General features: G+C 46.2%; 1 protein-coding gene across 2 annotated transcripts in view; it reads left to right on the forward strand.

The window, feature by feature from the left end:
* Positions 1-21411, forward strand: part of LOC144798908 (cadherin-1-like) — a 209867-nt gene that overhangs the window by 171408 nt on the left and 17048 nt on the right. For both annotated transcript variants that reach the window (XM_078670010.1, XM_078670011.1), the window contains exon 15: positions 1825-1968. In XM_078670010.1, coding sequence (XP_078526136.1) covers positions 1825-1968 — 144 coding nt within the window. The remainder of the gene's footprint in view (positions 1-1824; positions 1969-21411) is intronic.

The following is a 21411-nucleotide window of genomic DNA, read 5'->3' on the forward strand; positions in this document are numbered from 1 at the left end:
CCCGTCGGGGATTGCACCGCCTCCCCGACGAGGAGCAACTGCCGATGATGAAGCATGACATCCTTCGGGGTGTGTGAGGCCATTATATCCAACAAAATGGATGCCCCAGGATGTTACTCTGACATCTGTGGTCATGCCAGCTAAACACTCTCCCCATTTCCCATAGGAACAGTACAGCGACCTCTTTTGTTTCACAAAATGAATGGTGTCATTCAAAAGCCTTTTTCAGTTTGTGTGCATAGATTCAGTGTAATAAGGCTCATCTGGTTGGGCAGAAGGTTCTGAAATATGTTCAAAAGACCCTGCCTTCACCATGTTTGCAAATGGCAGCAGCTTGACTCTAGCTTTTATTGGTCTGGACCATACCCAAGCCTTTGAGTCAATAGAGACGCTTACACTATGGGCTAGTGCCTGGATCATGGAGGTGCATATAGGTTCATTATATCCAATGCAGATGCATTGTCATCATGCTACAGCCATGTTTGTTCCTATGCCTAACCGGGATTAGACAATGTATTGATATTGTGGTGCTACCTATTTATTCTCTGATGAATTACTCCAAATATGCATGCCTCCTAAATGTGGATGATATTAACTGGGTCTAGACTTTGCAAAATGGGTTGCTAATAGCATGTTAATACATTAAATTGAGAGGTCTTGGCCTACATGTATATAATGGAAAAAGTATCCACTTTAGAAGAGGGCTATGCAATTTAGATGGACGTTATATCGCTGTGGGATTAAGGAGGTTGAATTCTAAACCTATCTCTATTATATTTTCTAGGGCTGTTAGCCAGGCACTTAATGTCTCAATCTTATTATGTAAGTAGGAAGTAAGAACATTCAGGCACATTCATTCTGAAGTGTGGCTCACTGGGTGGAGAAGTGTGGCTCACTGGTTAGAGGCGGCAGACCCATAAGCAGAGAACGGCCCGGGACCAGGGTTCGATTCCCGACGCGGCAGGGTCGTGGACCAGGGTCAGCGGACTCGATAATTCTCGCCTCGGTGCCTACTCTAGTCAGAAACCACACTCGGCAACTCTGGGCATCAGCTTGCCTCATCTTCACAACGGCCCCCCCAGACCGCCGGGGATGCTTGGTCGCACCTTAGAGATACCCATCAGGGACCATCTCTCAGGGTGAGCCAGGACGGGTTCCCCAGCGGTCGAAGCGTGGAGATACTCCTCCGGGAGTCGATTCCTAGCGCTATATAAACCCACAATTAATTATTTTAAATTCTAAGAAGAGGCATCAATTCTACCTCTGACTACTGTCTTTGCAAAACTGAGACAAAGTGTCAACTTTAACCATCCATCAGCTGATACACAAAGGATACTTATCGAGTAACTGTAATCTGCAATAATGCCAACATGACGAGAAATGATGAGGCTGAAGAACTCAGTAGCTTATAAATATCTCCAGAAACCAGGGATGACTTTGTTCAACCATAATGACCATCAATCTTTTGTATTATTTTTTTGTTGCGTGCTTGGTTTGGTTCACTTTGCATAAATTCGTTTTTTTACCCAAACTGCAAAATAGTTGTTGAAGAAAGTACAATAAAATTATGCTATGTTTGGTTGGTTCCAGGGGGTCTTGCAGCTTACCTCACTGCACTATTTAGCTAACCCAGAGCTAATGAGTTAGACTGTGAAGTCTTGCCTTTAGGTTAAAACTTTCATTCTTGTGATTTATGAGAAGCACATTGGTAAAACATTGTTCCCAAATATTATGGGTCTTGAAACCATTACTATTTGTACAATCATATTTGACAGGCAACCCTTTTTGCTAAGTTTACATTTTTTTTGTATACAATCCTTGCAGGACTACGATCTGAGCCAGTTGCACAGAGGTTTGGATGCCCGTCCTGATGTTATGCGTAATGATGTTGCACCAACTCTTGCAGCTGCTCCCCAATACCGTCCTCGCCCAGCTAACCCTGATGAAATTGGAAATTTCATTGATGAGGTGAGTGGAGAATGTCACAGAACTAGGTTCTGGCTCATCTCGGTTTATAATTTTTAAGATGTGCCACGCGTGAGAATTCACAATATGGAAATAAAATGTGCTGTTTGGAATCTAGCACCCTGATTCCAATAATAAGGCACTTTGGATGTTAAAGGTAAGAAGCTTAGGAAACCTTCACAATTGCAGTATGATGCTGATCAGTACATTGGAAGGTTAAAGAAACTGCAGTCCTGAAGCAAAAAATTAGAAACCGTTGTCGAATTGTAATTAATATTATTTCTCATTGAATAGTCATAAGTTGAAGTGTCCAGATATGCCTTTTATGATCTGTTCTAGCAACATGAAGGATCTTGGTGGTTACTGACCAGTATACCTCTAGGGTACTGTAGCCTATTACTTGTATCCTAGGGTTACAGGTACCATTGCAGTGAGGGTTAAATCCAAGAGTCGGTAGGGTTGGACACAGATGCAGCATGGTACAGTAATAACTCTCAATATCCTGTTAGAGCTAAATACATTGAAAACTCTAGCCTGCATGTCTCCTTTCTCTTTCTCTTCTGTCTACTCCCTCCAACTGCCCCCTCTGCCTTCTTTCTTGCCCTGTCTTCTCCTTTTGCTTGTCCCTAACAGTAAGCTGCTGACATGGAAGATTAGCCTTTTGCGTGTAGTTATATGGCATGAAGATAAGTAAACTGCAAAGGTCCCCAGATTCCGAACAGTGCAGTTATTTTAACAAAGACATGGTATTTTTATATATGTAACCTTCATGTTTGAGGCATGTGTGGCTGTAGATACACATGTTCTACATACTCCTGCCATCTAGTGTTGGGCCTGGATGTGTGCAAGTTGTTTTTCTTTGTTGAAGTCTTTCGAGTCACGAGGTAATGTGATGACTCTTGCTGGTAATGCGCATGGTCATCGGCTTCATTGTTAGATTGTTTTCTCACCGCAGTGCTCCAGGTCTACACAGATTCCGCCCCTCTGTCTGTATTGTTTCTTTGATCACATTCCCTCCCCACACACCCCCACTAACTCCTTGTCTCAGGTTGACTATCATTACTTCACTCGAGTGGGCCTACCTCCACCTCAGCCGCATCTCTCCATCATGCCTCGTCGGCAATGGAATGGAAACCTTTTAGATATAGTCCTAGTTGACTGGCATTGCGTAGTACTTCAAACTTGTTGGCTTTTAGGAAGGGCTTGAAAACCTGGCTTTTTGCCTCTTAGACCCCTTTTGCATCTTTCCTGTCTCTGTTTTTAAACTCTGTGTTGTGTTTGTCTCTCTCAGGTCGTCATTAAAGCGCCGGGACACTCTTTTCGAGTAGCCGCGCGCTATAAAAGACATAAATAACATAACATAACACGCGAATAATCCTCGAAGTGACCTCCATCAAGTTTGCTATTTGTGCCTCTCGCCAGAGTGCAATGAGGTCACCTGTGATGTCTGCCGTTTGTTTCCTTCAAAAAAGACTCTCTGCGACAGTCAAGCTCGTCGACTCGATGGAGGAGCGGCTATGACAATACAGACCTTTGGTCCCGAGGATATTGAGAGGGAACATATTCCAAAACCCTTGGCTGCAGATGAAGAAGCTTTTTTCCCACAGCACCCCCCTCCCCCTCTACACCACTTGCAAGTTGAGCAGCCCACTACCGAAGGGCACATATCCACTTTAGTGCACCAGAGTCAGGCTTACGGAATGCCACTGGCTTCGGGCAATGGTCAGCACCAACAACCTACTTCGGACACTCTGCCCAGCTCCGGCTTTGCACCAAAGAGACCCTCAAAGCCGACTACTTCAGCGCGGAATACTTGGACTTCGGCACAGAGCAGACTTTTGGCGCCAAATACATGTGCCTTGGTGCCGAAACGGCCCTTGGAGCTGAAACCTTCAGCCTTCACCAACAAATCCAGCGTTGGTGCGGACTCTGTTGAACTAATCTCCCACAAGCTGCAGGAGGAGATTGACGCAAGGCAGAAACACCCGGTCATTCATCCCCATACAGGCCACATCCTTGCCCGCTCTCTAGGGTCTACTGCTGCTCCAGCTTCCAAGCGCCAGCTGTGCTTCGAGGACGCTTTTAATGTCCCGCTTCCTGGAAAGCAGAGCAACAAGGAAGATTGTGCAACCAGTCCTTTACCCCACTCTCAACATTCCCCCTCATCCTGGTCCTCAGCCTTCACCTTCCCAAACTACTTCTCCAGGGGACCCCCTTGATATCACACCCCAGGGATCTCCTTACTCTGACATGGGTGGGCTTTGGGGAGGGGGTGATACATAGGACATACCTCCACGGGGTAAACCATGGAACTCCTATGATGCTTACCCACCAGGGGACGCAGAACCTGACCAGTATACTGCCCTTCATTTCCTCCGGGCAATTCTATATCCTATCAGGAGCTTGTTGGTAGGGGGGTCCTATTCCACAAGGTGGATCTTCATACAAAGCCCTTAGAGGAGGACTTTCTCTTTGAAAACTCTTCCACCCATCACTCTACTCAGTAGCTCCCCATGCTCAAGGGCATGCTATGCCACACTCCTGACATCTTAAAGGACCCGGTCGGAGCCAGGGTCATAACACCCAGGGCCCCCTTACTAACCCTATTTATATTCGGGGCAACTCCCACTGACTCCCTCGTAGTACTACTACTCGCAAACAGGCCAACTCCCAAGCCAGTCGGGATGCCCTGCCCCGAGAAAGAGAGCAAGTACATTGATGCCGTAGACAAAAGGAGTGCAGCGAAATCTGCCAACCACTAGCGCATTGCCAATTCAATCTGCCTTCTCTCACGATATGATCGTGCCCACTGGAACTAAATGGAGGAGCTCCACCAATACCTCCCAGAGGATCACAGGAAGAGGGAAAATGAGATAGTCCTAGAGAGCAGGTATCAAATGCTACCATTCGCTGCGCCTAGATGCTGCAGCCACTGCTACCAAGGGAGGCATTCTAGTGTTCTTTTCCGCAGAGACACCTGGATCGGTATCCCTGGGTTCAAACCGGAAGCTCAGCAGCACTTTGCCGAACATGCCCTTGATGGCCTGCCCCTCTTTGGCCCACAAGTAGAAAAAATAAAATAGAATACAGAAACAGCTAAAGCAATGAGCACTTAAGACACCTGCTCCTCACGGCTCCTTTCCCCACATCCCCTATTGTGAAGGCTTAAATACCACTTTCCCTGAAGCCTCCACATCTGATCAATGCATCCAGGGACAGCAATCCTCTCCCAGGGCGTACTTTAGAGTTCCCTTCCGGGGAAATAATTCAATAGTTGGAGGGAAAGGCGGCTTCTCCCAAAGGAGCTGCAACTGCCCCCAAATGCTAGCTTGCCCATTCCCCCCCATCCCCCCAGACTACCAAGCACTGGTCAGGGGGCAACTCCAAGGCTTTTTCCCCCACATGACAGTCCATCACCTCAGAGCGGTGGGTATTGGATATTATCCAACATGGTTATTTTGCAAACAGGCTTGCTCCAGAACAGCTACATCTTCTCAAAGAAGAGGTCTAATCACTTTTTATTACTGGGGCTATAAACACGTCCCCTATTTTCAGCAGGGTACGGAAGTGTACACTCTGCTTTTCTTAGTACCCAAAATACAGGTCCTTCACACCTGTTATGGACCTCCGACCACTAAACTAATTCATCCTGTCAGAACACTTGCATATGGTCACGCTCCAGGATGTTATTCCATTCTCAAACAGGGCGACTTCATGACTGCCCTTGACCTGAAGGACACTTAATTCCACATTCCAATACATCCGGCCCATCGCCGATATCTCAGGTTTGTGGTCAGCAGAAAATACCAATTCGGGGTTACTATTGCACTTTGAGTGTTCAAGTGCCTTGTGGTGGTGGCCGCACACCTACTCCTACTTGGCGCCCACGTCTTCCCTTATGTGGACGACTGGCTGATCAAAAGTGCCACCCGCCAGTTATTTGGCAAGCACCCATAAGTCACAATAGAACCCCCTTCACAGGTTAAAGTTTACCATCAACACCACAAAATCCGACCTCTAACCCCTACAAGTCTAACCCTACTTAGGGGCCAATCTCTACACGGCGGTAGGCATGGCTTATTCAAACCCTGCTCGGATTCAGTCTTTACAAGCACTGCTCCCTCTTCTACAAGCACACCAACAAGTCGGGGTCAGAACAGTCATGCTTCTACTAGGCATAATGACCTCCTGCATTGATATAGCACCCAATGCCAGGTTACACATGCGTCCGTTGCAAGAATGCCTAGTGCAGCAGTGGTCTCAAGTGGAGGGATGTTAAGTCGATCTATTGTCGATCGATCCCCACACTTGACGCTCTCTGCATTGACGGAACACCAACAACTTGTTGCAGGAGTGGCCTTTTCTCGACCCTTTTCCACAGAGGAGTGGAATGGGGTCCTGTCTACAGGATCTGACTGTTCAAGGTCAAAGGTAGCCCCCGCAACAGGGTCTCCATATCAACTATTTGGAATTTCTAGTCATCCATCTAGAGTTGAAGGCTTTCTTACCTCACCTGATAGGCAAGGTTGTCCTTGTCCGCACAGACAATGTGACAGCCATGTATTACCTTCAGTAACAGGGGTGGGGGGGGCAAATGCTCTCCACAACTCGCGCAGTTATCCCAGAGCATTTGGCGGTTGCCCACCCGTCACAAAATGCATTTGCTGGCCAAATACCTCCCAGGGATTGACAACCACTTTGCCGGCTTCCTCAACAGGATGCGGCAATAAGTCAATGAGTGGGAACTCTACCCCCAAGTCCTCCTTTGCTACTTTCACAGGTGGAGCTTTCCAGCAATAGACCTGTTGACAACCATAGAAAAAACCAAATGCCCAACCTACGAGTCAAGGTTCCCACAGTCCATGGGCAATGCACTATGGATGAACTGGTCAGGGATATTTGAATAAGCTTTTCTGCCTTTCCTTCTCCTTCAGTTTGTGTTTCGGAGGCTTCAGCAGACGCCCCTTACTCTCATCCTGATGGCTCCCAGATGGGCCCACCAGCCATGATTCATAACTCTGCCCGAACACTCTCTGGTTCCGTACGAGAGGCTCCCAAACAGGCCGGACCTTCTCACGCAGAACAATGGTGAAATTGGACACTCAGATCCTGGGTTGCTCAACCTTGTGATCTGGCTCCGGAGGTCATAGAATTTGGATACCTCAACCTTCCTCCGGAATGCATGAGCATTCTTTGACATGCAGAACTACCACCAGGGCCTGCTATGCGGTAAAGTGGAAAACATTTGTGTGCTACTGTCATTCAAAACAAATTGATCCTTTGAAGCCACATGCAGGATATTTTGTTACCAACTACATCTGCAGGTTTATGGTCTAGCCTTTACCTCCATACATCTACACTTGGCTGCTTATCTGCTGAATGGACAACACATCTCTTTCTTCAAGATTCCAGTCATTGAAGTTTTCATGGAGGGTCTCAAGGTTCAATCCTTCTCTGGTTCCACTGGCCCCAGCATGGAATTCCAACATCGTACTTACAAGACTCATGGACGCTCCATTTGAGCCCCTTCAGTTCCTCTCTTGGAAGGTGGCATTCCTTGTTGCGATCACTTCACTGAGGCGTGTCAGTGAGCTAGAGGCATTAACTCTGGAAAAACCCTTCTTCCAAGTCCATAGGGAAATGGTTGTCCTTTGTACCAAACCAAAATTTCTCCTTAAGGTGCTCTCTTCTACCTTAACCAATCTATTAAACTTACTGTGTTTTTACCACAACCCAATTTTGTTGCAGATTGGGCTGTCCATACTGTGGATGTAGAGGGAGCCCTCCTATGCTACATTGACAGAACTAAACCATTTAGACCAGACACATCAGCTGTGTTACTTTCTCCAAACCTCACAAAGGGAAGGCTCATTGGGTCCTGTGCACTGCAGGTTATTCACTTGTCTACTCCTTGCAGATTTCCACGCCCTCTACCATCTATGGCACTCCAGATTAAATATTGGGGATAAACACTCAGCCCATGTACAAAAACATTTACTTTCCCAAGTGCAGATAACATTTATATTCCACTTACAGCTTACAATAAGCGTTTCCACATAATCAATATCATGTGTCACACGTCGCTTCTGTTTGGGTATTATAACCAACCCACTATAAAAAAAAATCTCACTTCAATAATGAGAACAGTAAACCTGTTATGCCCGTTATTTCAGAGGTATGGCTACAGGAGGAGAAACAAGAATGTGTTCCTGTTTATCTTATTGCTTAACTATTGTATTGTACTACTCGCTAATGCTTATATTAGCTGTATGCCCACACACCTTTTGTTTAAAATCAAGCTAGAGTCTGCATCATCCTGATTCTTGGCTCTTGTATGGATACGCAAAAAAAAATCCTCAATTTCCACAGTTGGTTCCTCGTTATGGTTCCTCTTCTATATGGTCTTGGGGCTAATTAAAAAACGTTCTGATCCTGAAAGGGTTTTGTAACATTGGGTATATGTACATATTTGTTTAACTCGTCTTGTATGCGCATGACATTTACTCTTCAATTTTTGAGGGGAACTCTCAAAAACAAGCAACTCCCTACTGCACGTTAGTTTTCTTGTGCCGGGCTCAATCATGCCTCTAAACTGCATTGTAAAAGAGCGCACTCCATTGTGCGAAAACTACACTGCTGTGAGAGAGACCTTGTTCATAACCAATCTTACATTGTAGTGTCTGGCCCTATGTGGAGCCTTACACTCTAGACCTGCTATGCAAAAGCTAAAAGGACTCTTCCCCAATCTTCCTAGAGCCCACTCCACTCAGAAGAAAGGAGCCTTTATGGCCTTCCTTGGGAACATCCCAGTAGCTGACATAGGTAAAGCAGCTACTTTGTCCACACCACACACTTTCACAAAAAATTATTGTGTGGATGTAATAGCTCGCAAACAAGCTAGGGGCTGCAGGCGGCGTCTGTGAGTCCACAGTGGGCAAGTGCAAGGTGGGCTTTGTCTTTGGAGGGCCGGGTTACCACGTTGGCCCACTTCAGCTCGGGCTAGGCGGCCCTGGTGCTTTCATATGTCTGGTCTTTGTGTTCTGGAGCCATCACAGCTCGGTTGCTGGCACCTGAAGGATTGAAGGGGAGCAGCTCAGCTGCTCCATGGGAGTTCTTCAGTCTTTGGAATAGGGCTGCCAGTCCTCTCAGGCTTTGGAGGATCAGCAGCTTGCCGGGTAAGATGACTTTGACGCAGTTGTCGAGGATAGGCAAACAGGCTGGCAGGGTTGGTGCCAACTCAGTGGCTTCTTCTCAGTTCTTGCTTTTCTTGGCTCATCGGTCCTTCTTCTTTTGGAAAGCAGGACCTGATTTCCTGGTGCCAAGGGCTCCCCCAAATACTAGATTTAGGGGTGTTTGAGGATAGGGTAGGAACCAATGGGCTACTCACTCCTGTGGTCATCACATCCACTAGATGACCACTTTCAGTGGGAAGTGGACATAACCCTGTCTCCGAGCTCCTAAGTTTGCCATCACCAACATGGCAGACTCTGAAATTACGTCTTTACTTCAGGCAGCCTACCTTAGGGGTAGAACTTGCCTAAAGGTGAACATGCCTATCTGACAACTAATTTTCCCACCTTGTCCCAAAGCCAAATGGGTCCTGGTAATGAGTGGTTGGCATCCTTTCCTGTGAGGGAAGCCAGATTTGCATATCTAAGGTGGTGGGCTCTTTGAAGCTACCTGCCTTGGCATGCTAATTCGCTGCTCATCCTGTGGGTGGGGGTGTAAACGCCCGAGCAGGCTTTGTTCTCGAACTCCTCAGAGCAAAGGCCCTCATCCTTGGGGTTCAGAAACTAGTCTCTGGTGGCAGGCTGGCTCAGACCAGTCCATGATCACACCAGTAGGTGGTAGGTTTTCAGGGGTCACCTCTAAGGTGCCCTCTGGGTGCATTTACTAATATATCCAACACTGGAATCGGTGTGGGCCTATTAATATGATATGTTTGATACCAAATATCTCTGGTTTCAGTGAAGCCATCATGTAGCCAGGCAACTAGTTTTCACCAGTGCCCAGCACATGAACTTAAAATGGGTTCCCTGATTGCTCGTACTGGCAGTATTGGAACTGACCAGCACAGGAGCAGATCTGCTCATGCAGGTATGTCCACACAAGTAGTTTAGTGCACCCTACTTTCAGGCTGTAGTGGCGACTTACCTATACCGCTTGCAGTGTCTGCTGGCATAGCACACAGGGATGTGCCATGTCTTGTTTTCACTTTTGTCTGCATCAAGGTACGCAGCCTGCAGTGACTAGGTGTTTGTTGAGGGATCCCTTAGGGTGGCACCATACGTGCTGCAGTCCTTAAGTACCCTCTTTAGCCTCCTTGCCCTATGTACCAGGGGTACCATTTATTAGGGAACGCTAAAAGGGCTAAAGGTATTGCCAATTGGGGAAACAATTGTACAGTTTTGGGAAAGATCTGGCACTGGGGACTTGATTAGCACTTCAAGCCATAATCACATCAAATACCAGGCAAAAAGAGGGGGGTGACCATGTCGGAAAGGGACACTTTCCTACACCCACCATCTTCCCCAGAAGCCTCTGGCTGTTGCAGTGTCCTTTGCCACTTTCTTTTCCTCTCTTGCATGAACATCTCTTAATACTTTGCTTCCCTTCACATTCCACCCTCACCTGCATCGCAGGAACACAATCTATCAGTGGCGCTAATTAGCTTTACTAGCAAGAGGAGTTGCACTATCTTGTGACTCAAAAGACGACTTTGAAGAAAAACAACTTGCACACATCCAGGCCCAACACTAGATGGATGACATATGTACAGCATGTGAATCTATAAGCACTACTTGCCACGAAGAGATGCTTGCAGGATAAGTAACAATTTCCTTATACTAGGTCTCGTCAGCTTTCACATGGACAGATTATTTTTTTACCTATATCCTCGTTCTCACTGAAGCAGGGTTGGGAAATTTTATTGTAGCCCTGATACCTCCAGGCCAATTTTTATCTTGATGTAGCCATGAGTTTACAGGTCATACAATCTCTTTATGGGAATTTCCTGGACTTGGAAGCTTTTGAACCATTGTTTGCGTTTTGAATTGTGTTGTGTATCTGATAGCATCTGTTAAGTTCCTCTACTGGGGAGTATTTAGGCAGATTTAACCAATGTTAAGTTGGTGTCAGCGTTTTTTGCAGAATCCCTCCCCATGCGTTTCAGCAACCACTTTCTACGACTCTTCATAATTAGACTACCCATGTAGGAAGAATCCAGGTTGGCTTGGCATAATCAATACTGGAGCCGGATAGTCGCACCGAGTACATATGTCAGGTGGACTGGATATTGCAGAGACACGTGGTACATGCGGAGCGCCATGTTGCTCATTTAGCAACTCCAAGTCGTAGTTTTGGGGTCTCTCAGATTGTGATAGGGGAGAGCAGAAGGCGTATAAGCCACTAAACAGTTCACTGCTTCCATCACTGAGTTACTGTGTATTTCCTTTGCTTCTGGGTAAACGCATAAACACCACTGTGGTATTCTATTCACATGAGCTATATGAAGCTACTCTAAACAATCCCATTATTTAAGAAAACACCAACTGTATTCTAGGAAACCAGGACATTTAGTGATGTATCCCTGCAGTTCCTGAGGGATGCTGTTCTCGGCATCCATCTCCTTTTCATGCTTGCATTTATTGTGGACCTTACTTTCTAAAGAATCCCTTGTTGCTCCATTAGTCAAAAAGAGAAGGTGTAACCAACTTTGGCTCGGGAGTCCTACTCTTAAATGAGCTCCACAGATGAACATGCCTCCTCGTCTACCGTCTTCGCATGGGAAACTATGTCTCTTCTGAAGAAATGACTTTGCTGCTCTTGGAACAGCCAGCACACTACCCCTGTGTTCACATTATCAACTACATTTAGTCCTTGCACCGACATTGAGCGCACTTTTTAAAAAGGATCATTCACCATTTCTGGACCTGATCCTCTAGGCCTTGTTTTCCAAACATTTTAACTGCTGGGGATAAGATAAGTCTTATGTTGCTTGCAGACAGTACTCAGCAGCCACTGTTGGGATAGGTGTGATTAGACATGACTAAGATGTCATAGGTTACACGGGTCAACCCCACATCCCTTACAGGTTAGTAAGAGTAGCAGTTGAGCTTTCTGTAATGACTGCTTGATGTTGCCATATGCAGGTTTCCACCATGAAAAAAGATACCTGGAAAGTACAAGGTGAATTTTATGCTTTTGTTTTTATATGGTCTTCCTTTTTTGTTGTGAAATCTACTCAAGTGTACGCACTGAGGGGAACTTGCCTGAGTCTCACTGTCACAAGGTGCAATACTGAATTTAACTTTTAGGCATCTTAGAGAAGTGAAAACGTTCACCTACCAGAGCTTTGCTCCCCCACAATAAGTACTAAGAGAACCTCATAATTCATACACAAGCGAAAGACCAAGTAGGTTGCCTTTCTCAAGGGCCCAAGGGGATAATTGTTTCAGTACAGTAGCGTCTTGAGGAAGTGCTTGACTATGAAAACTAGAAATAGGCTGTTTTCATCCATTGAGCATAACAAGAGGTTATATGAAGCCTTCCCAACCAGAACCCGCTATCTGTTGTCCTGCTACACTCTGAACTGCACAAGCTTTGAGCTTCTGTTCTCATGCTTGCCGTCTGGTGCATTGCTCTTATGCTTTGTCTCCTACCACCTGCAAATTCGGAGCCTACTGTCCAAGTTTAGCTGAAGGGCAACTGATGTCTTAATGGACCTGTCTGGCTTTTTTCAATCCTAGTCTTGATGAGGACATTCAGTCATTGACTCCTTCAGCGATTTAAAATCTATGTCTGTTCATCCTTTTCGTGTTTTCATGTGGCATCTGTATGGTCCAAAAAAGAAGAGGATAAAAAAGGTAATTATAGAATCGCCCAATGTCTTTCTTTAGTTCAGCTGATGCTGTCAGTTTTCCAACCATCTTTCTTCTACTAGGCATTTAAGCAACTCAAAAATGCTTGGATGATCCAGTGTCATGAGGATGTGGGTGGTTTGGATGTCAAGAAAATTTTCATATGGGCTTCTTTCCTTTATCAGGGCAGTCATTGTATCCAGATTTCTTTTTAGATGATCTTTGGATGGCAATTGAAATTAGAAGTGTGCGTGCCCTATTTTTTTTCACTTATCTCCAGAGATGTGGGATCCGAGCAACTGCCTTGAGTTTTTGTCTAAGCAATATCACCCCCCTAAGACCATTAAAACCTTCAGAATTTCTTCAAGTATATTATGTTCTCCAGGGCTCTCCAGTCGCCTCTTGTTCAAAGTCTATCCTGTGGTCTATCTGAACCTATAGTTTCCATTAAAATATTAATGCTAACAGGAAACTGGTTTTATTGCTAAGCGGCTCCAACAAACCACCACATTAGGTGACTGGATGGGCGACTCCTGGCTAACACTGAACTCTCTGGTCCCGTTTTCTTTCACTTTGGAAGTGAGTGCTTGCCATATTCAGGCTAAGGCAGTTAAAACATGGGTGTTGGATTTAAATTTCAGGCAGATGTGTCTCTGCACCTGCCACAGGTTAATGATATGTTGAATAAACTAAACACAAGGAAATGATGGACGGAGCGCTGAAACTTTTCAGACACTCTCCCCCCAGTCACAGATCTGGGTTGAATCAATCATCGTTATTTAGCTCACTTCGCCACCTCAGTTCAGACCCTGCTCTATGCAAATCAGTCTTGACCCTGTGCCTCATGGGAACAGTCCAGCATTAACTGCCAAGCCAGGTCTCCCTGAACCGGAAACAAGCTTCCTGGGACCGGTTTTGGGGTAACACCCCTCATCAGCCAGGCTAGAAGGCTTGTTTCCAGCCCAGGGAGGACCTGGCCTGGCAGTTCGGGCTGGACTGTTGCCATTGGGCACAGTCAAGACTGTTTTGTACATGGCTGGGTTCAAATTGGAATGGCATGGTGAGCAAAAAAACGATGGATTTAGGCCCAGATCTCTGTACTGGGGTGAATGTATGACATTGTTTTGCATTCTGTCCATCAATTGTTCTTTTTGCATTTGTCACCCCGAGTGGGACGGGTATGCCCAGATGTGAGTCCCATGCTCTCCATGCCACTGGAGTCGAGCTATCCTGGCTGATGGGGGTGAAAACTCTGTCCATCAATTGTTCTTTTTGCATGTTCAATAAGCTTCCATCATCCACGGGTATCCAAACATTTTCCTTTATTTGACATGTAGCTGTCATTAGTTGACATTCAAGAAATGATGATGTGACTCAAACTTTGGGATGTGTACTGTGCTCGGGACACTCTAAATCCTTGCTGGTGTGGCTGTAGCTGGCTTGCAGAAGGGACTGATCAATATTTCCCCTAACAACACTCAGCTGAGCTAGTGCATGTTAAGTACTCTGCACTATTTATTGCTTGTTCTGTGTGACTTCCAATCCATTCTGACAGCCATGTTTGTTCCTTATCTCACTCTTTGCAATCTGTAATTTAGTCAACAATGCAATCTCTTAATACTTGTTTTTTCTAGGAAGTGGAAAGGTGGCCACATGTTCTGTGCAGCGCCTCTCGCTGGGGAACTATCTTCTAGGATTCTCAGAAGACCTCTCTTTGACAGTGATGAAAAACAGTTCAATTCATTATTACACTGGCAAATGTATCTGCTACTGCTTTTAAGTGAAGCCCTCTACAGCCACACTCAATTGCACCAAGACGTACAATTGATCGCTTATTGCCATCACTCATTTCAAACCCAGGAAAGTTTATTAAACATTAATGCACCCAGTTCTTTATCCATGTTACATCCCAAGAGCTGGTTTGTTTCAAAAGACCCACCACCATTCCAAGTAGCACTAAAATCGCCAAACCACTTGCTTCAGGCTGAACTATTCTATGTTCATGCTCACACCACTTTGGACTGTAAGCGGTTTAGGAGCCCTAGGGAAATGCTGCTGTATTATAAAAACGTGTTCCCGCTCCCACCCCTCCTGCTGTATTGTTTTATGAATGAATACATTTTTTTTAAAGAAAAGAGTTTCTGAATTTTGTGAGCCCGGCCGAGATTGGCGTAGAAGAACATTCGATGTTCTACTTCACTGAAAGAGTTGCTGTCATTCTTTCAAGTGAATGCTCTCCTGTGATCTTTTCTCTTCGCTTTAATTGAGGAAACATGAATGTTAGTTTTAATGCTCTTTGGTTTCTTATTGCTTTCATTAGTGAGAAGATTTTTAATGAAAGGGCCCCAATTCACCTCACAGGATTCTTCCCATGACTGTCTCTGCATAAAGAACAAATCACTGGCTACATAAACATTGCCTAACTGCAATCTTATGACAGAGTCCAGGCAAATCATTTCCAAAAACCAGAGAAGAAATTGAATTTTAAAAAGCATACATGAGAATAAATAGGGAAGAAAATATAATATCGGAGAAAAAAATATCACAGCTAAGTTTTCTATCTTTTCTTGTAAACAAGAAATGTAGAAGTGCAGTATATACAAGGTTGGCGGTAATGGATTTTAAATGGAGGTTGCGTTGAAAAACTATAAGCAAATGCCATTATGGCTGTTTTGTGAAATTTAAGTGCTTCCCGTCTGCCCACCGCCCTCTTCTGTAAACCTCTTCTGTAAACCACATGTCCCACCCTCAGTTTTACACTAATGTTTACATAGAATCATTGTTATGGACAATTTTATAAGCGATACAGAAGTTTTAAACCGAATATGGGGTGGCAATAGAAGCCTACAAATCTGTTTCAGAGCAGTTATAATATGATCGAATTTCCGAGCCCCTGACAGCTGCATGAAAGACTGGATTCAGGAGAGGAAGAGGGGTTTGGGAGGTAGATTAGCACTAGCTTTGCATGGGTATGGGATTTTGGGTCAGACCCACTCTAATTTATCAACTGCCCACCATCTAATTTCTGTCAAATAATGTGCATGGTCAGTTCAGATGAGGGTCAAGTCCAACAAAGAAGACAAACAAAGAAAGAAACGCCCGATGGAGACAGAAGTGTGTTTATGGTGTGTAAAGTCTCTTCTTTACACAGCATGCATGTCTTTTGTGTACTCATTTCTATGCAACCAGTTTGACAACTGAAGTTTGCAAGCTTCCATATAGCATAATGTTTTACGGAGGTCAGCATTTTCTTTCACTGGCACACCTAGGCTGGCAGCAAACCGCATTTGACATTCTGCCAATTGCAGTTTCCATTTTTCGATTATTCATCCTGCTTTTCAGTGTTCCACCATTGAAAGTGCTGTCAGGTGCCTGAGACAGCCTGAAAGAATCACACTGGACATGGAGTCTCTTGCCATCTATGGACTGCATACACGTGACTATAGGATATTTTACAGCCACCTTGTTGAAATGGAAAAGATTTTTTTTTTTTTTTACTCTGAAGAAATATATTGTAAAGTGGTGATAAAAGGCAAAAGACATTTGAAAAAAAGTGTTTACTAAAAACTAATATTCATAGCACAGTTAGCTGTAGATACACTTGCTCTTAATGCTCCTGCCATTTAGTGTTGGGCTTCGAAGCTGGCAAGTTGTTTCTCTTCGAGAATGGTCTTTTGAGTCGCGGAATGCACTGTGACTCCTCCCTTCGTTGGCAATGCGCTTAGTCAGTGACTCCATGGTAGATTGTTTTTTTTCCCCGCCATCTAATTTGGAGGTGCACAGACAGGGCTCCAAGACTCAACGTGTTCTCCACTTTTCCCTTCCAGGCCACATGGTCAAATTCAACACTTACGATTTGGGAAAAAGCGTTTTCATCTGTGCTCTTCTCTGCCACACCCTGCGGCTTATGCCCATAAGGTGGTGAAATAAAACCCTTTTCTGTCCAACTCAAACCAGGAGGAAGAACCGGAGGCTCCCTCGATCCCTATGATCACATGTCCTCGAGCTTAGACCTCTGGCAGTGTTGTGGGTATGGTTAACACCAATATACAAACCAGGCCTCTGAGGACGCCTTGCATGGAGGCAGAGCACCGCACTCATGGTTGTTGGGCGTCAAGACCCATATTGAAGCCTTTACAGTGTTTAGGGCACCTGCCACCTTTAAACACCAGTCCACACAGACGGAAAGCCTCCAAGACGACAAAACTTACACGGTCTGGCATCGACCCTCCACAGCCATCAAGCCCCAAAATCCTCCACAAGTCTCGACTCCACTGTAAGAGGCCCTTTCGACTCTGGCACCAAAGCAACTGTAGACTCTGAAGCCTTTCGATGTCAAAGACTCCAACAACTGGCTGCCACAACTCACAGAAACCAAAGGCTGCTGGAGGAATTGGACACTAGGCAAAATAAACTTTTTCTATCCAGTGACTGATTTAGATGAATCCACTTTTGCTGCAATCTACTGAGTCAGAAGAGGGAGTAAACATTCAAGGAGGACCTTACTGCAGAACTGCCTCCAACTCCTAAGCTTAAAAAAATATAGTGATGAGCACAACCCCTTTCCCTAGATGTGTCCCCCTCACCTCCTCCTCCACCACCACCAACACATCCTTTTCCACCAGCACCTCCTTTCCTTACTACTCCATCTTCTCGCTCACCACCTATACTGCCTTCAGGGTCACCAGAGGGATCCTCACATTCCTCTTATGTTCCTGGCAGCTCCTTCAGCCCTGCCAACCCTTAGGAGGGACCCTTTTACCCAGGTCCTACAGATGAGCAATGGGACAACTAAGATGTCAACCCCCCCCCCACCGAGGGAAAAGGCCATCTGTCAGGTAATGGGCGACTCCCCCACCGGATAAGGAGAACTTGAAGGATGAGGCTGCCAGCAAAAGGATTAGAGTAGGAGGCGCTACCCACTGAAGGATAGTCAACTCCCTCATTCTCCTCTCCTGCTAAGACAGGTAACAGTGGGACGAGATGCCAGAGCTAGTCAAGCTACTCCCAGAAGAACTCAGGAAGACTGCGGAGCAGGTAGTCTCAGAGGGCAAAACTAACTGCAACACCACTGTGCCCTTGTCGCCATAGGCACAGCTTCCTGAGGGGGGTCAGTACCAGCATACTGTGTAGATCCAACACCTGGCTACCCTCTTCTAGCTTCAAGCCAGAGGTCAAACAGCATCTCCTTAACATGCCCTTCGATAGTGAACATATATCCGAGCCACAAGATGCTGGAGAAAATGAATCAGAATACAGAATTTGCCAAATCCATGCGCTTCAGCCCATATTGGCCAGAGGCTACTTTTGGGTGCAGCAGGCTTGATAAGGCACAAAGGCTACTTACCTGGACTCCACCCCCTCATACCAGAGGCAGAACACTCATTCCGCTAGCAGGCAGCACGAGGGTACACCAGGGGTGCCTACAGGGGCAACAACAAAACCAGGGTTCGAGGCGGCTCCAGCAAGGTGGCCTCCACGTCCAAACACTGGCTCTCTCCCACCAATCACACAACACCTGGCAAGCGGAAACAGCACAATTTCTCTCCCCGTTGAAAGGAAATTCCATCAGGCCAGTGTGAGTTAGCTGACCATTTGTTTATAGCCTTTGCCAAAACCCACAAGGGGTTTCCAAAGCCGGTATTGCCAGGTGGCTAGTCAAGTGCATCTAATTTTGCTCTCAAGAGGCCAAGAGAGTCTTCTCTGTTACCGCCAGTGTATGCTCTACATACCAGAAAGAAGCAACCATGCATTCCTAGGCAACGTAAAGCAGCCACTTGGTCAATCCCACACACTTTTACCAAGCATTATTGTGTGGGTATCTTAGCCAGACAGCGGGCAATGGTTGGGCAGACACTCATAAGGACATTATTTCAGACCTCTGCATTACCCATATGCTAGCCACAGCATATAGCGGGTACTGCTTTGTTGTCTTTGCAGAGCATGTGTATCTACAGCAATGCATGCTACAAACAGAAAATGTTACCCTGTAAACATCTGTTTGTAGCTTGTAGTGCTGTAGATTCACATGCACCCACCCTCCTGCACGGAACGTGACTAAATGCTTATTTTTTTTTTTTTGAAAATATATTTTTATTGCAGATATTCTTGTACACATGTATGCCGGTCAACATTACATAAACATCGTGTGGTATCGATGATACATTAAAAGTCATATTACACAGCCATTTAGCCCACAACCCGGGGGTCGGGCGGCAAATAAAAAAAAAAAATGTGATATGCATGTGTACTTCATGCAACTATAACCATGTCCATCAAAGAATTCCTGTATCCACTTTTCTTTTACTCCCACTTTCTTAACATGCAAACCATAACTACCCCTGGGAGCTAATACTGAATGATACATCCCACTATCCCCTGAGTTCGCTGCTCCCGTATTTCGTGCCCAAATACTCTTCCCTGAAATCGTAGCACAACGGTCACGATATCCAACTCCTCAGCAAATGTAATCGCTATCCTAGCCAACCCCCAGTCAGCGGGAATTCTTCCCTGGTATTCAGCTCCCCCCCACCCTCTCAATTCCCTCCCCCTGTACATGAATGGTGGTGTGGGCGCTCACAGATGTGCTCAACAATCTCAATGGTGGTACTGATGGGCTAACAAAGCCATATGTTATTTGTAGTGATCACAAGGATGGGAAACTCACTCCTCTCCGTCTGTCACCTGTTGGTCCTTCAATGTTTGGACCAGTGCTTCCCATGCTCGAGCTACCTCCAACTCTTTAACATTACCTGAGCGGGTAGCCTGCCGGAGCCTCACTACACTTTCGCAGCTTGCCCATTTGCAGAGTTCCCTCCTCCATCGCCCAAACGATGGGCCCTCTGTGGCTTTCCAATGCCAAGTAATTTCACGTTTAGCTAGCAGAAGCCCTAAATCAATAAATTTGCTAGTTACCTTAGTTTTGGCCGTATGCGGAAACCAGTGTAGCAGGCAGGTGGCCATATCATAATCTAATTGTCTGTCTGTGATCGCGTTCAAGAGTTCCCCCACTTCCTCCCAATAGCCTTCCACGCGGGGACAAAACCATAGCATGTGTTCTAGCTCAACATCCTCCTCCTTACATCTCGGGCACGCCGCGTTCTGGACTTGGAAGTATTTACGGATTTTCCCCGGTGTTAAATAGGCCCTATGCAGCACAAAGTATTGAATTAGCTGGAGAAAAGCATTCCTAGTGCTCTTCCATGCCTGTTTAAGAATTTGTTCCCAAGTGGTCTCCGGTATCTCTTTACCTATGCTTTATTCCCATTTTGCCTTAAGAGCATCTAGGGGTCGCATGCCTTCCCAGAGTAGCCTAGATTGGAGGCAAGTCACAGCCTTGACCGTACCCGCCGCCATCACAGTATACTGGCAAGCAAGGGTCACCACCGGTTCCATTTTCCCCGTTTTCCAGTGCTTTTGGATTGCAGTCGTGACCGCAGCATGAATCAGAAAGTCCCCCTCCGGGAGCCCATATAGCTCCTGCAGCACCGGGAAGGGTACCAGCTCCTGGTTCACATACAGGTCTCCTACCATCTGGACGCCCAACTGTTCCCAATTCGCTAGCGGGGTCCAATCCCCACCGTGTGATAGCGCCGTCAACATGCCCAGTGGGATCTCCGGTGCATACGGGCGAAGAGTTCCAGCCTTTCGCTGCATTCTGTTCCAACATAGTCTCAGGGTCCTTTCTTCCCCGGTCAGATCCCTCAGGTCGATCTTTTGCTGCAGAACTATATAGGCCTGTACATGACGTGGGATCCCTGTCCCCCAGGCAGTCTCCGGGCCCTGGTAATCCCGTGCTATGTTTTGTGTCAGAACTTGTAATTGGGCTGCCAAATAAGAGTTCAAAATCCGGCACTGCCAGGCCACCCTTCAATCTGGGCCTCATCAGCGTCGCCAAAGCTACACGTCGTCTACCGCTGCCCCAGATGAAACCCACCATCAGCGACCTCAGTTTTGCAGCGTGAATCTTTCTGGATTCACTATGCTGTGCATATTCCGCAATCTGGTGGTTGGGTCCGGAATCGTAGTCTTTTTTTTCTCTTTTTTTTTTTCTTGTCGTAGCCCAGGTGGGCGTCGACGTCCCACCATTTGGTGTGCCTTCGGTGACGTCGGCGTGCTTCCGGCGGAAGCTACCACCCTTGGGTGCCATCTTCAGATTATTTTTTCCGCCGTTGGGTCTGGATCGTCTCGTGAAGCTCCAGAAGTTTTGGAGAAGGAAAGGAGAAAATACTGCAAATCTTCAACCGAGAAGACCTGAGAAGATCGGCAGAAGAGGACCTTTAGAGAGGAGACGACGAAGAAAGGAGAAAATATCGAAATCTTCGACGTACTTCGAGGAATGCACACACAGGGGGCCCCCTGAGCACAGGGATGTACAAGACGCCCTTTAAATTCTGCAAGAACTGCCACCACAAGTTCGCACAGAAGGACCAGCACCCAGTCTGCAACCTCTGCCTACCTATCGACCACGAGAGCAGAGACTGCAACGCCTGCTCCGTCTTCAAGCCAAAGACACTCCGAGTTCGAGAAAGACAGAGGACGGCTCATCACACGATGCAGGGCAAGGGCCAAGCCCCGACGCTTTATG

Source organism: Lissotriton helveticus, chromosome 12 (genome assembly GCF_964261635.1).
Source record: "Lissotriton helveticus chromosome 12, aLisHel1.1, whole genome shotgun sequence".
NCBI lineage: Eukaryota > Metazoa > Chordata > Amphibia > Caudata > Salamandridae > Lissotriton > Lissotriton helveticus.